This window comes from Podarcis raffonei, chromosome 10 (genome assembly GCF_027172205.1).
Source record: "Podarcis raffonei isolate rPodRaf1 chromosome 10, rPodRaf1.pri, whole genome shotgun sequence".
In the NCBI taxonomy this organism is placed as follows: domain Eukaryota; kingdom Metazoa; phylum Chordata; class Lepidosauria; order Squamata; family Lacertidae; genus Podarcis; species Podarcis raffonei.
The window spans coordinates 64,139,426-64,153,673 of NC_070611.1; the positions used below are offsets into that span (position 1 = coordinate 64,139,426).

At 43.9% G+C, this 14,248-nt stretch overlaps 1 protein-coding gene across 9 annotated transcripts in view; it reads left to right on the top strand.

The window, feature by feature from the left end:
* Positions 1 to 14,248, top strand: part of SOX5 (SRY-box transcription factor 5) — a 786,737-nt gene that overhangs the window by 556,405 nt on the left and 216,084 nt on the right. For all 9 annotated transcript variants that reach the window (XM_053407448.1, XM_053407453.1, XM_053407449.1 and 6 more), the window contains one exon: positions 10,362 to 10,448. In XM_053407448.1, coding sequence (XP_053263423.1) covers positions 10,362 to 10,448 — 87 coding nt within the window. The remainder of the gene's footprint in view (positions 1 to 10,361; positions 10,449 to 14,248) is intronic.

The following is a 14,248-nucleotide window of genomic DNA, read 5'->3' on the forward strand; positions in this document are numbered from 1 at the left end:
CACAATATTCACCAATATATGCATTTCTATACTTACTATTTGGTTGGAGGACTGCGTTGCAAAGTTCAAACAATAGCTGTGTTTCAGTTCCTGGGTCGAATGGGAAAGTGTGAATTAGGTGGTATTGAGCTAAAATGCAGACCAAACTAATGTTCTTTCCAAACTCTAATCATTGTACAGATGTTGTGCTATGAATGGCAGAACTAGTTACCTGGGCTCTGTGATTCTTGATGCGGGAATAAAGATGAAAAACTCAGCAGGCACTCTGGGGTAGCCGTTATGTCATTGCAAAACCCAATCACCTCTTAAATTTACCTAAAGTTTTTTTTTTTAAAAAAAATAGAATGCAAGTGTAAAGTGTTCCATCTAGCCAAAATACCTCCCAATTTCTGGGGGTGGTATTTTCAGTCATATGAGTGTGAAAAATTGCCTGTGAAATTTCTCATCAGGTGAAATTAAAAACTAATTTGAGGCTTTGTTTTAAGAGGAAACTTCAGAGGAATAGAAGCCTAAAAGAGCTAGAAATGCCTCTTTGGGAGGCTGCCTGTGTGCTTGCTTGTTGCAAACCTTTTCATTAAAATGCAGCAAACAAATCAATCATAACGTCCCCCCTTCTTCTGCTTAATCTTCTATCTCACTCTAGTGGCAGAATTCCTCTCCTTGTAACAGAAAACCCCCTGTTAACGTATGGCAGACATCCCAAGGGCTGCATTCCCTTCTGGACAATGTTCAGGGGTCATGTTCTAGTGGCAGGTGGGTCCAGAGGCGAAAGTGGATGGAGCAACAAATATTAATTTCAGCTTTGTACAATAGGCTAGTTTCTACACATAGCCCTCTCTGTCCTCTACCCGGGCAGGCAAGAGTCATTGCCAGAGTTCTAGGGCACATTCCAGCCAGGCAGAAACACATAAGGAGGCTGGGAAGCAATGCAGAGCAGTGTTTGTGGCTTGGGGAGAGTTTCAGAGCCTGTGCCTGAGACTCCTGAACCTCAGTGTTGTGTGCATATGTTGTAACCTGTTGGAAATGTTTTGGGGGCTGCCTCTGTTTTCCCTTTTGAACTCCTCGTGCTCTTCCCAACAGAGCCAGCTACTGCTTTTTCACTCCTTATCTGCACCGGAAATAACACAGGCCAGAAAACAAAATAATGCATTCTAATAATCCATGGATGGTGACAAGTGCAAACAAATGGAACAAGTTGCCAAAGCAGATGGAGGGCTGTATTTTGGTGGAGAAGCTCAGAGCGAATCTTGCAAGGTTTTTCCCCCCTCCCTGCTGAAGCAAATTCAAAGCTGACATTTGCTTTAATAATTTCTACTTAATTTGACATTACGATTTCATGCAAATACCATCTAATTTTTCTGTTAAAAAAAACAACAAAACAAAACCCACATCCTGATTTACTGTGAAACTACCTTGCTCTTCACTAGATATGATTTATGGCGGATGTTGTTGGTTTTTTTTTTAATTGTTCATCTCTTCCGGCATCTGGCACAATAAAGATTGCGATTTTGTTTTCACATATGTTATGCAAGAGGAGATCAGGATGTGGAGCTGTTTTAGCATCAGGCGTGTGTGGTTTAATTCTCACTTCCAGTAGCAAAACATTCTGTCATATTTTCAAGAAGGCTAGAAAGCATTTCATTCTGATATGTGTTCCTTGATTATGATTTTAACCTTCTGTTCTAAGCTTTTTAAAAAACAACAACAACAACACAAAAACCCTCTGTGTTTTTAAAAAAATCAATTTTATTAAGTGATCCACTAAAAAACAACAACCCCCACACCATTTCAATAATTGTGTTACATTTGATTGCCAACAAACACAGCAATACACAATGGAGTAGCCATCTCTTAATTGCTGAGTTCTGCAGGGTCAAATTCTACCATTTTATGGATCTGTGTATCCCAAGGAAAGCAAGTACGGAATATTTGCACCTAATAGGCTGGCCTCCTTTAAGAGGAGAAAACATGGCTCAGTGGCAAAGCACATTCTTTACATACAGAAGGTCCCAGTTCCAATATCTGCAGTATCCAGGTAAGGGTGCAAACCCTGCTATGCCCCCACTAGTCAGTGTAATCCCAGCCAGCATACCCAATGGTTAGGGATAATGGGAACTGGAGGCTGCACCATGTGAAATATCCCTGAGTTAAGCGTGTACCCTAGATTGCAACATTGCTCATAGCCCAGAAGTGGGGAAACATTTTAGGCCCAAAGGGGTGTGGGGCCACAGGCAAGAGTAGAAGAAACAATGGGTGCAAATTGAACCTCTGTACAGTAGGCTGGCGCTGTGGGTTAAACCACAGAGCCTAGGACTTGCTGATCAGAAGGTCGGCGGTTCAAATCCCTGTGACGGGGTGAGCTCGGTCCCAGCTCCTGCCAACCTAGCAGTTCGAAAGCACATCAAAGAAGTGCAAGTAGATAAATAGGTACCGCTCCAGCAGGAAGGTAAACGGCGTTTCCGTGCGCTGCTCTGGTTTGCCAGAAGCGGCTTAGTCATGCTGGCCACATGACCCGGAAGCGAGATGAACGCCGCAACCCCAGAGTCCGTCATGACTGGACCTAATGGTCAGGGGTCCCTTTACCTTTACCTTACAGTAGGCTAGTTTCTACATGCTCTCACATTACCCCTCTCTGTCCTCCATCCAGGTGCAATCAGAATTCAAGGACATATTCCAGCCAGGCAAAAACATTTCAAGGAAGGTGTGGAGGAGGGCCGGTGTGGTTTGAGAATAGTCCCGAAGGCCTGATGGGGGGGGTACATTTGGCCCCCAAAGATGAAGCTCCCCAACCCTTGCCATAGACCTCAGAAGTACTGTTGGAATAGCATGAGACTCTTTATCTTAGGGTTGTGCGTTCGAGTCCCACATTGGGCCGAAAGATTCCTGCATTGCAGAGGGTTGGACTAGATGACCCTGGTGGTCCTTTCCAGCTCTACAGTTCTATGACTGGAGGTGTCTTTCTTTCTGTGAAGTGCGTAGGGATTCCTTGACTAGCATACTGATGTGGATAGGTAGGAAGTTTAACAGTGGCAGATAGGCTATATTCATGATGAATTCTTGAATTATCTTTCAGATTGCCTCTCTCTCTCTCTTCTTCCTCCTCCTCCTCCTCCCTTTTGTTCTCTCAGCTCAGCTCGCCAACTAATGCCTGGGCTCTCATTCCAACTCCCCTCCCCACCCACACTTTGCTGACATCATAAATTATCCAGATCTAAATGGACAACATTCATTAGCCAGGCACTTTAACGAAAGAGCTTGCTCAGGAGCCGCTCGCAGCTCTCCCCCTTTTTATTAAAAGTTAAAATGCTCCTGGCTGTCATGGAATGAAGGGAGGGGAGGTGGGCGGGCGAAGGCAGGTTAGAGGACAGTGCCGCAGAACTAATAAATAAAAATAATAGCGATTACCGTTGGCTGAGTGACCTGGGGAGAGTAGCAGTGCTGGGCCATTTGTTGTTTCCTTTTCACTTGTCAACAGCCAGTGGCTTAAAAGCCTTAGCCTTTGTTCGGGGCCTAATAGCACCTGTTGGGATGATGAGGAGACAGCTGTCAAGGAGAGGGAGGGAGAGAGAAAGGGAAAAAATGATGAGTGGAAGCGGGGGGGGGGATGCCAAGGAGGAATTGGCCCCCCATTAGTCAAAATAATATATGTCCTGATACAAGAGCAATTGGAGAGTTCACATCAGATGCTAAAGAAGGTGTAACTTCTCTTTCTCTGTATGTTCCTCACCTTCAAAGCCTTCCTTTTCCTTCCAAGAAATAGGGGCCTTCACTAGAGAGGGCTGAAAGGAGGCAATATTTCCTAGTGGTTGGAGCAGAAGAGCCAGGTGCACCATGAAGCTCTCTGGGCAACCTTTGGCTAACCCAATCTTTGTGGCCCAGGAGCCCCCAATCTTTGTTCAGATGCTCCGCAGATGCTCCCTTTGAAGAAAATTTGCAAATTGAATCCTGCAGGATTGAAATTGCAATATAATGGAATGCAATATTATGAGAAATAAAAATGCAATTGAAAGTCATGCAGTGTCTAGCACAGCACATCACAATCTGCAATGGACCAAAATAGCAGCAACATTAAGTGATCTGCCAAGGATCTGTGGGAAAATAAGTTTTGGAGCCGCTGGGTTGGTCTTTCTCTCCAGGCCTAACATACTTCACAGGAAAAACAGCAGAACGAGTCTTGTGGCCCCTTAAAGACCAAGCAGTTTAGGATGGCATAACATTCTGCGACTCAAGCTCACTTTGTCAGGTGCATAAAATGAGATCTTCCTTATCAGGTGTAGAAAGGAGAAAACAGCAAAGCAGGAGTTGAATGGCAAAGAAAAGCAGAAATGACAGTCAGTGGCAAAGTGGGGAGGGGCTGGGGAATTACTGTGCCCTGAAAGAAGGGCATTTGTGATTAATCAATCCTTCGCTGTAGGAGCACGTAGGCCCTGGAACTCCCTGCCCATTGATGTTAGGCAAAACCCTTTGCTGTACCATTTTTGACACCTGCTAAAAACTTTTTTTTCCTGAGGCATGCAATTTTAACATGAAATTTTATTATGCATATTTATTTTAAAACAACCGATTTCATTTATATTTTGATACATTTTATGTGAATTTGTTTTTTAGTGTGTGTTTCTGTCAGTATACTTAGTGAGTATTTTACATTGTCTTCCACAAACTGTTTGAGGTTATTTTTTTGTTGACTGGGAGGTATATGAATTATGTCAAAATAAGCACAAACAAATACTAACCTAACAAATGAATAATGTCTAGGACATTCCGAGAACGTTGAAACCTGGTTTCGAATTATTTTTCCTATGCCTATTCCAACATTAGCTTGAATGAACTGCTTGTTTTGAGGGCACTCCTTATTTTAAAGCAAATACGAATCTGTAACCAACATATCTGTATGGTGGCAGCAGGTGAACAGCTTCTATTGACGTCCCAAACTGGGCTACTGTTGCTTTAACTCTGCAAGTTACACAGAAGTCTTCAGTTTCTTTATGAGCACACTAGGGTGAATATTTTGTCTAGCTGCAGGGGGAAAGCTTTGTCACGACTTTGCTGACAATAGACTTAGAAGTAAAATGGTCTGCTTTTGGTGCCTGGAGGTTCAGTGGTCTATTGTTAGTTCACAATGGATTTCTATTGCTGCATTCCTGCTTTGCAAAGGTTTGTTAGCTTTTAATGACTGACAGTCTTTTACTGCAAATACCATGGTATTCTGGCCTGTTTACTTACTACTCAAGGTTTTGTTTTTTTCAAGGAACAGCAGAAAGGGGGGGGGGAGAAAATAGCAATGTTTTAGATAACCTATTCAGGATTGTTGGGTTTTCTTTTTAACTCTTGATGAAGTATTCACTAGCAAAATACAGTCTATTTGTTAGTGAGGCACAGGGGGAATAATCAATCTTATATAGACTTTCTGAATGCTTGGATCAGCCTCGGAGGCCCCTCTCCAAATCACCACTGCCTTAGATATGGAAGGTTGGCAAACGCAGGCTACATCTTTCTCAGGCATGGCAGCACAGTTGTGGAATACCATTCCAAAGAAAGCCCACCTGGTTTCCTCATCCCTGGCCTTCCATTGTTTTTGTGGGGAAGTGTAATATTTGAAAGTGCCTTTTGCCAAAGTTTTGAATTCTGCTGGCTTACGGTGCTTTTCGTTCGCCCCATCCTGTGATTTATTTAATGCTTGTTGTTTATTTTAAGCATATTGTTAGCTGTGTAGGCTGTTGTTTTTAGGAGAAAAGTAGGCATTTGTTCGTTTTTATTGCATCGTTTATGCACCATCTTTCAGGGGGACAGCATTTTAATAAGAAATACGTAGAGGTTCCAGCTTGTTCTGTACAGTGTCCTGCACACTAATGACATACAAGAACCTAGGAAGCTGCCTTATACTGAATCAGACCACTACAATGGCTGGCAGTGATTTTCAATGGTCTTCCCTAGTCCCACCTAGACACACCAGGGAGCATATCTGGGACTTTCTCCATTCAAAGCATTTGTGCTCTATTCCTGAGCTACAGCCATCTTCATTTAAATTGCGTCTTTTAAAATGCAGTCGACTTAGCATTTACAAGTTGCTGTTGACCGGTGATTTCTTAATTCGGGGTAAATAACTTAACAGGTGGACCCAAGCCTACTTAAAGCAAAGTGCTCTTATGTGACTATTAATAATTTCTGTAGTAATTTTCAAGGTACAAAATGTTACACATTTCATGTATAACACTTACAGTATGTCTGCTGCTAAGCAGACATTTAGGGAGTGATCCAAACCCAAGATCCACCAGGATGAGTGTCGTTTGGGATCGGTCTTTCTCCTGCTCAGTTGGCTGAAGTCCCTCACCTCTGCTCCGCCAGAGATTACACCCGTGTAGGTCTTCAGCCAGGGCTCAGCTGGCTGAGTCAAGGTTGGAGTAAGTCCCCAAAAAGGAGTGTTCTGGGAGACTAGAAGGGGGCCAGGACTGGAATAGGAGTAAGTTAGGTATAATTTATCCCAGCGTAACACTGCCTTCCTATAATTTGGACTGGTGTGCCTAAAAGCCAAGCCCCAAAGCTAGCCCTATTATACCACTTATGCCCAGGTAACCATTTAGCAGTAGCAGTGGATGGGGCAGGGTGGTGGCGCCTATCCGACCTCCCACCTGGTGCTGCCACTGGCAAGTTTGTACCATGACAACCTCGCTGCTGCTTCTCTGCTCTCCCTTCCAGTAAACCACACAAATGCCACTGACAAGAGGTCAGATAAGTTCCCCTGCTTCACTGACCACTTATGGCATTTAAGAGAAGGATGTACAGTGGTACTTCGGGTTACAGACGCTTCAGGTTACAGACTCTGCTAACCCAGAAATAGTACCTCAGGTTAATAACTTTGCTTCAGGATAAGAAGAGAAATTGTGTGGCTGTGTGGCAGCGGGAGGCCCCATTAGCTAAAGTGGTACCTCAGGTTAAGAACAGTTTCAGGTTAAGAACAGACCTCCGGAATGAATTAAGTTCTTAACCCGAGGTACCACTGTAATTATGACAATAGTCCTAAGGTCAGTTACGTGTGGTTTGGCTGACCAAGGCTACCCAGTCAGTTTCATGCTGGGCGTTTAAATCTGGGTCTTCCCCATCTATAGTAAATAATTCAGTGCACCGCAATAAACGGGTCTCCACTCCTAGTGTCTAGAAAGCTGAAGCAGAAGCTATCTGTGTTAAGTGCCTTCAAACCCTATATTCATCTCTACTACTGAGCTGTGTGACGGATGTAGCCTCTTGGAGCAAAACAACCAAATGAAAACCCGACCAGACCCGTAATCTAGTGCAGGGATGAGGAACTTGAGGACCTTCAGATGTTGTTGGACTATAACTCACCATCATCCTGTCATCATTTGCCTTGGTGGATGGAGTTGGAGCCCAACAGCAAATGAAGGGATATAGGTTCCCTATCTCCCACCCTACTGGCTAGGCAGCACGAATGGAAAATCCATAGGCTAGGGGTGAGGGGCCTCAAACCCTGGGGTTGACTACTGCTATCTGTCAGAGCAGACAACTCATGGGCTGGATGAGCCAGCAGTCAGACCTAGGATGAGACAGCTTCACATGATTCCAACTCTGTGTTACCAGCTTGGGAGCTTTCTGTGTTAGGACTAATATGGGCAGAGCAATGTGCAAATGTCCACACATTGCCCACATCAGTCCTGCCCTGAGACTTGAGTTGTGTCACTGACTCCTGAGAGTATGTTGCTGGCGTGGGAGGGAGCAGGGAGAAAAACTTCAGCAAAATTAGCCAGCCAAGATAATGAAGGATCCTTGTAATGCCTTTTTATTTCAGTGGGGGAAATTAACCAGTTGCTAATAATTGCATGGTCTCTAGGCCAGACGGTCCCTTTGAAAAGTTAACATGTACTCCCTTTCCATTCCTAGTAGGGGGTAAACAAATGGCGGCACCAAAATACACATAAGCACAAATGTGGAGAATAGCAGTTATATGTCTTAGATCGAGATAGTAAGCGTGGCTATTGTTATTTAGATGGAACATACTGGGGCACTTATCTTTTAGTACACTCCATTTTCGAACTGAATGCAGCGCTAATCGCGGGATTGAAAGCTATTGTAATTGTGCACCCTTCTAAATGCTGACAAGAATATACAATTACATTGTTTGGAACAGAGTTTAACATCCTCTGGGTTGTATTAGCATTTGTATTTACTTATGCATTAAAAATCTGCACAAAAAAAGCAAAGGCAAAAAGCAAGAGTTATAAATATTAAACCCCCCCACACACATACACGCACAGATAGATATCCACTCTTGTCTGAAAATTCTGAAAGTATATATTTAAAGCAAGTGATATACGTAGATATGAAATTAACAAATAAATTGGTTTTCTTGTGCTGCTTCTGGGTATCCTTGAAGCATCTCGTTGGCCCCTGTGAGAAGTAGATAGACCCTTGGTTTGATCCAGTGGGGCTCTTCTACGTATAGTTATACTGGCTAGAGCATGGTGTTGATAACGTCAGGGTCGTGGGTTCAATCCTCAGGTGGGCCACCTGCATGTTCCGGCATTGCAGGGAGTTGGAATAGATGACCCTCAGGGTCCCTCCCAACTCTACGATTCTATAATTCTTCTACACTTTCTTTTTTAAACAGGAGTCACTGCCGCAAGATGCATTTTTATAATAATAATTTATCATCTGCCCTTCACCCTGGGGTCCCAGAGCGGATTACGACGATTTAAAATGCAACGTTATAAGAAGCATTTTTAAAAGATAGTAATAATAATAATAATAATAATAATAATAATAATAATAATAATACAAAAAAAATACAGATGGCCATTTGCCATGGGTGCTTCAACTGAGATTCCTTCATTGCAGGGGGTTGGACTACAGGTAGATGACTCTTGGGGTCTCTCCCAACTCTACAGTTCTATGATTCTGTGAAAAAAGTGATTGACAGTAATGGTGATGATGATGATATTTTGTACCCCACATCTGGCTGGGTTTCCCCAGCCCCTCTGGGTGGCTTCCAACAGAGATCAAAAATACATTAAAACACCAATCATTAAAAACTTCCCTAAACAGTAGCTCAGAAGGCTTTTAAAAGTAGGATTAGGTAAGTTTTGGAGGATAGATCTGCCAGTGGCTATTAGTTATGACAGCTGCATGGAAACCTCCAGGTTCAAAGGAAGAACCTGCCACTGAATGCCAGTCGCTGGGAAGCCACAGCAGGACAGGGCTGCTTCCTCCAGCCCTTGCTTATGGGATCTCTGGAGCACTTGACTGGCCCCCAGGGGCAGATCTACTATGGAACTAGGGAAGCTTAAGCTTCAGGGCCCCTAGTCCTGGAGGGACCCTGGAAGAGACTTTAGCCCACGTGGCTTAACCTTTTTGGGTCTGGTAGACCCAATTAGAGTCTCATGACTCAATTTGACCAATATTTTGTTGTATATATTTCAACAGTCCCAAGAGTTTGAGAGTCGGTAGCAAAGATGTTATAGAGGTGTGGTGATCTGTCATGGCACAACCCCATTGAAGAAGATAACAGTGGTTACCTAGACCCTCATTGCTGGTTGTGCCATGATAGTTTAAGGTACAAGCTCCCCACAAAACAACGTAGGTCCACTGTTGCTGGCTGTTGTGGGAGAGGATTCTGGAGGACTAGGTGGATCTGATATAGCAGAACTCTTCTGCTGTTTTTAATACCTCATAGGACTCCTTTCAGTCTTCTTCCCAGATTTTTCAATTGTCGCAAAGCGTTTACCATCCTGAACTTTGCCCCATTGTTATTATTTGTTTGCTGTGTGTTTTTGTGTGTGTTACTGGGGGCGGGGAGTGTCTTGCCACAGCATGCTTACAACCACACTGTGTTTAAACACGTTGTAAAGTGGATGTAATTGTAAACACACCGAGGGATATAATTACATGTAGCAGATTTAGGCGCTAATTCTTTGCCTTTTATTTATTTTCCCTCCCTCCCCCCACTCTGCATTTTATCAACACACACACACACACACATATATATATATATAGTGCCTGCATACAGACATCCTTAAATTGACAAGCATCCATTATAGGCAGAAACTTGTTCTCTAAATTGAAAAACAATGAGCACCAGGTTTCTGTCTGCCCATTGTCATATGGAATGGCTTTGTTCAGTAAGAGGTAAAAGCTAATGATTTTGAAACAGCAGGTGACAAAACACATTCTTTTTTTTTCATTCTCTCCCCTCTTATCAGTTTGTTGATGAAGTCATTATGAACTGGGGTCCAGGATAGGGTAGCTCTTATTTTTAGCAGATAGACTTTTAATGAGTTCCATTGTGCCGTCAGTCATGTTGATTCACTTACATTTTTTCCCTCTTTCTCTCTCTCTCTCTCCCCTTCATTCAGAAACCCCCAGTATTGAAAAGCTACTATCAAAAGATTGGAAAGACAAGCTTCTTGCCATGGGATCAGGGAACTTTGGAGAAATAAAAGGTAAACCTCGTTTCTATCACCTGAAGGGATGCAGTGTGGGGGGGGGGGGGAGATTGAAAATGCATTGCAATATATGTGAGTTCAATTAGCGCAAACGAAGCATGCCGTCATTTGCTCTTTTCCATTTCTGCACTTTTTCGCTGGAGCAATGTCTTCAGGGCCAATCCTGCTCTTCTGAGCATGCCAAAACTTGGCAGGGCCTTCCTTTTGCAGCTGAGGCTCTCCATCAGTCCACAGCATCTTGTCCCTGTGTGGGGTCTGGGAGTACAGGCTGCTCTCAGTAGAAGCAGGAGAGTGGAGAGTCTGGAGAAGACCTCTCAAGAGCATGGTGAGATGCAGGAGGGTCCTTGTTGTTTAGTCGTTTAGTCGTGTCTGACTCTTCATGACCCCACCGACCAGAGCATGCCAGGCACTCCTGTCTTCCACTGCCTCCTGCAGTTTGGTCAAACTCATGCTGGTAGCTTTGAGAACACTGTCCAACCATCTCGTCCTCTGTCGTCCCCTTCTCCTTGTGCCCTCCATCTTTCCCAACATCAGGGTCTTTTCCAGGGAGTCTTCTCTTCTCATGAGGTGTCCAAAATATCTAGGCTGCATTTAAATGGCCCACTTGCAACATGCTTGGAAATTGTCTAGTTGATGTTTATAATAGGAGCTGTAGTGAGCACAGGATTGCACCCTTTAGGCTGCTCTCATCTGGAAGACAGTGCCGCATCTTCTACTGTGATGAAAAATCCCATGAGCAAAGCTATGGTGCCCATTTCCATGCTGTTGGTCTTTTGTGGGTGCGTAGGTTTCAGTCACATAGTGGCAGCTGCAGATTGTGCAGTTATTTATTGATTGATTGAGTATCTACCATGCCCAGGGTGGCAGGCGACAAGCAGTAAGACAATTAAAAAGCAAATACTTAAAAGATCTTAAAAAACATATAGGTGCAGGCTGTGGAAGGTCTTCAGTGAGTGCCAGAAAGACTAACAGATCAGGTGCCTTCCTAATATTTAGCAGGCAGGAATTCCAAAGGGGGAGCTGCCACAGCACTTGAAGACCCAATTCCTACATTGTGTGGAATGGACGTCCCAATAAAAGTGGTATCTTGCATGAGGCCTTCACATGCCAGAGTGCAGTGATCAATGGGGTACATAAGGTGTAAGATGATCTTTCTGTTATCCCCGTCCCAAGCTATGTAGGGCTTTATGCGCCAAAAGCTAACACCTTGAGCTTAGCCTTGCAGATGGTCGGCATCTGGTTAAAGTGGATTTGATGCTCTGGCACCATAAACCTGCTGCCACAAATAAATAAATAACTGGAGTTTTTGCAGGTCACCATTCAGTGCGCACTGTAGTAGGAGAGGTTACAGGTGGAAGAATGTTATTTATGCACTGCATCCATGTGCAGGGAGTGCATGCAAACTGACCCCAGTTGACTCACATAACAAGAGCCCTTCTAGATCACGCCAAGGGCCCATCTAGCCCAGAATCCTGTTCTCATAGTGGCCGGCCAGATGTTCATAGGAAGCACATGAGGAAGACATGAGCACAAAACCACTATCCCCATTTGTGATTCCCAGTTGTTAGTATTCAGAGTCATACTGACTCTTAATATTTGGAGCAATTTATACAGAGCAATTAGTAGCCATCGACAGCGTTCTCTTGCCTGAATTTGTCCGGCCTTCGTTCAGAAACATTCAAGATGGAAGCCATTGTTGTAGGAGCAAACCCGTAATGGTGAAGAACTTTAGTTTCTCCTCAATCTTCCAACGTTCATCTTCACTGGATGTGCTCAGGTTCTAGTATTTTGAAAGAAACCTGCATACCGTACATAATTTCGTGCTTGCCTGTCATCTGCTACTGTTGCAAAATATTGTTTGACCCTGGGTGAGGTGTGACTGTTCTATTCGTAGGATTTGATCATTTAATCATTTGCACAGGCAAGCCATCACTTAATTCTGCTATATCCAGGGAGCATGAACTTGCATTTGTGAAGCAGCCCATCATTTTACGTCTTTATCTGAGGCCATTATAGAAAAGGCAAGAGTTCAGCCATACCTGCAGAGTTAGGTCTGCTTCAAGTCGGGAACGCTGCTGACTCGAGCATGCTTTTGTTTTGATGTACATCACGTTGCTGTGTTACCATAAAGGATGGGGAAGCCACAGGTCTTGGGGGTCAAATGCAGCCCTCCAAGTTCCTCTATCTGGCCTCCGGGACTTCCCAAACAACACCCATTTCCCCAGCTGCAAAACACCTCACCCCAGCCCAGGTGTCTCATCCTGACCCTGCACTGCACTTTCCTTGAGGGTAGTTGATAGCTGGAAGACGTCCTTGATAATGCTTCTAGCTTGCCTGGTTGTAGGATAGTGAGGGGCCTGTGTGTATGTGTAGAACTAGCCTCTGGGACAAAGGCCAAATTTGCATGTGTTGCTTTTCCCACTTTTGCTTCTGGCCCCACCCACCACTGTAATGTGGCCCCTTGAAAGTCGCCTATAAAGGAATGTGGCCGAAAAGGTTTGTTTTGGTGTTAGGCAGCTTCCTCTGTTCCTATGAGGGGGCACAACAGAAAGTGCTTTGCCCAGGAAGCTCCCAAAACTTTGGTAGTTACACTGGTTGCAAAAAAAAAACCCCAACCATCCTTGGCAAATTCATCCATCCATGCCACTTTGATTTTCTATATTAAGCAGTTTATAAATTCCTAAAACAGGTAGGTAGGTAGATTGCTTTGGTCTTTACTTTCATTTTGAGGGAGAAGGAAGGAGGTTGCCAGGCTGACCCTTCAGGTCCCTGGCATGGGGCGCTCATGCCACCACCAGGAGCACAGGAACGAGAAAATGAGCCTGAGCTGAGCCACGTTGCAGCTGTATTTCTTGAAACAACACAACGGTGTGTGCAGCCGTCACACATGTATTGGAAAGAAGTCTTTCTTCATTCTTTCTCCATGAATACGAGGTTATTTATTACAAGCTTGCCAGCTCCAAAGTTTTAATTAATTCTTTGATATATTTGTCTTGGCAGTTGCCGTTTTGGAAAAACAGCCACCAGACACCTTGGGCATTGAGATTTCTTTGCCCTGGAATGTGTGCAGTGCTGGAGTTCTAAAGCCTTTTGTAGGGATGGGTGTGTATACCTTACCCACTCACCCCTCAAAAAACACACACAAAAACCCCACACTGACTCCCACCCCAAACTCCTTCCTCATCTACTTACAAATAAGTTAGAAGAATGAGCCAAAAGGGTGGGGGGAATGGGAGACTGAAAAAAGAAGGCTCTATTAGCCCACGGGGGTCTCACTGACATCTCCTCCTCCTGCTCCTTGGTAACTTAAGAGGGGAGTCCACTAGGGATGTATACTGGGCCACAAGATTCATCTTGTATCTGTAGCATTAAGAATCAACCTAGTCGGTTTCAGTTCCACTCTGTGTAGTTTCCAGTTCAATTTGTTAGTTTCATTCATATAATATACGTCAAATCCGAAGCTCTGCCCACCCCTCTCTCCATTGACTATAATGGAGAATCTAAAATTAGCCATAACTTTTTGTCTTCCTTTAAGAGGCAATGAGGGTTTGCGGAATGAGGAGGAAACGTACTAGACCTTGAGTGGGGAACGAGAGAAATCTATATTACAAATATTAATAATACTGGCCGATAAGAATTCAGCGTATTGAAATCACAGGAACATTCAAAAGAGGAAAAGAGGAGGAGGAAACTTTGAACAAGACCAGGAGAAAAACCAGCTGGAAATTAATAATAATAATAAGGCAACAAATGAGCACACAGTCACATCACCTGGGGACAGGGGACTTTAAGAGAAG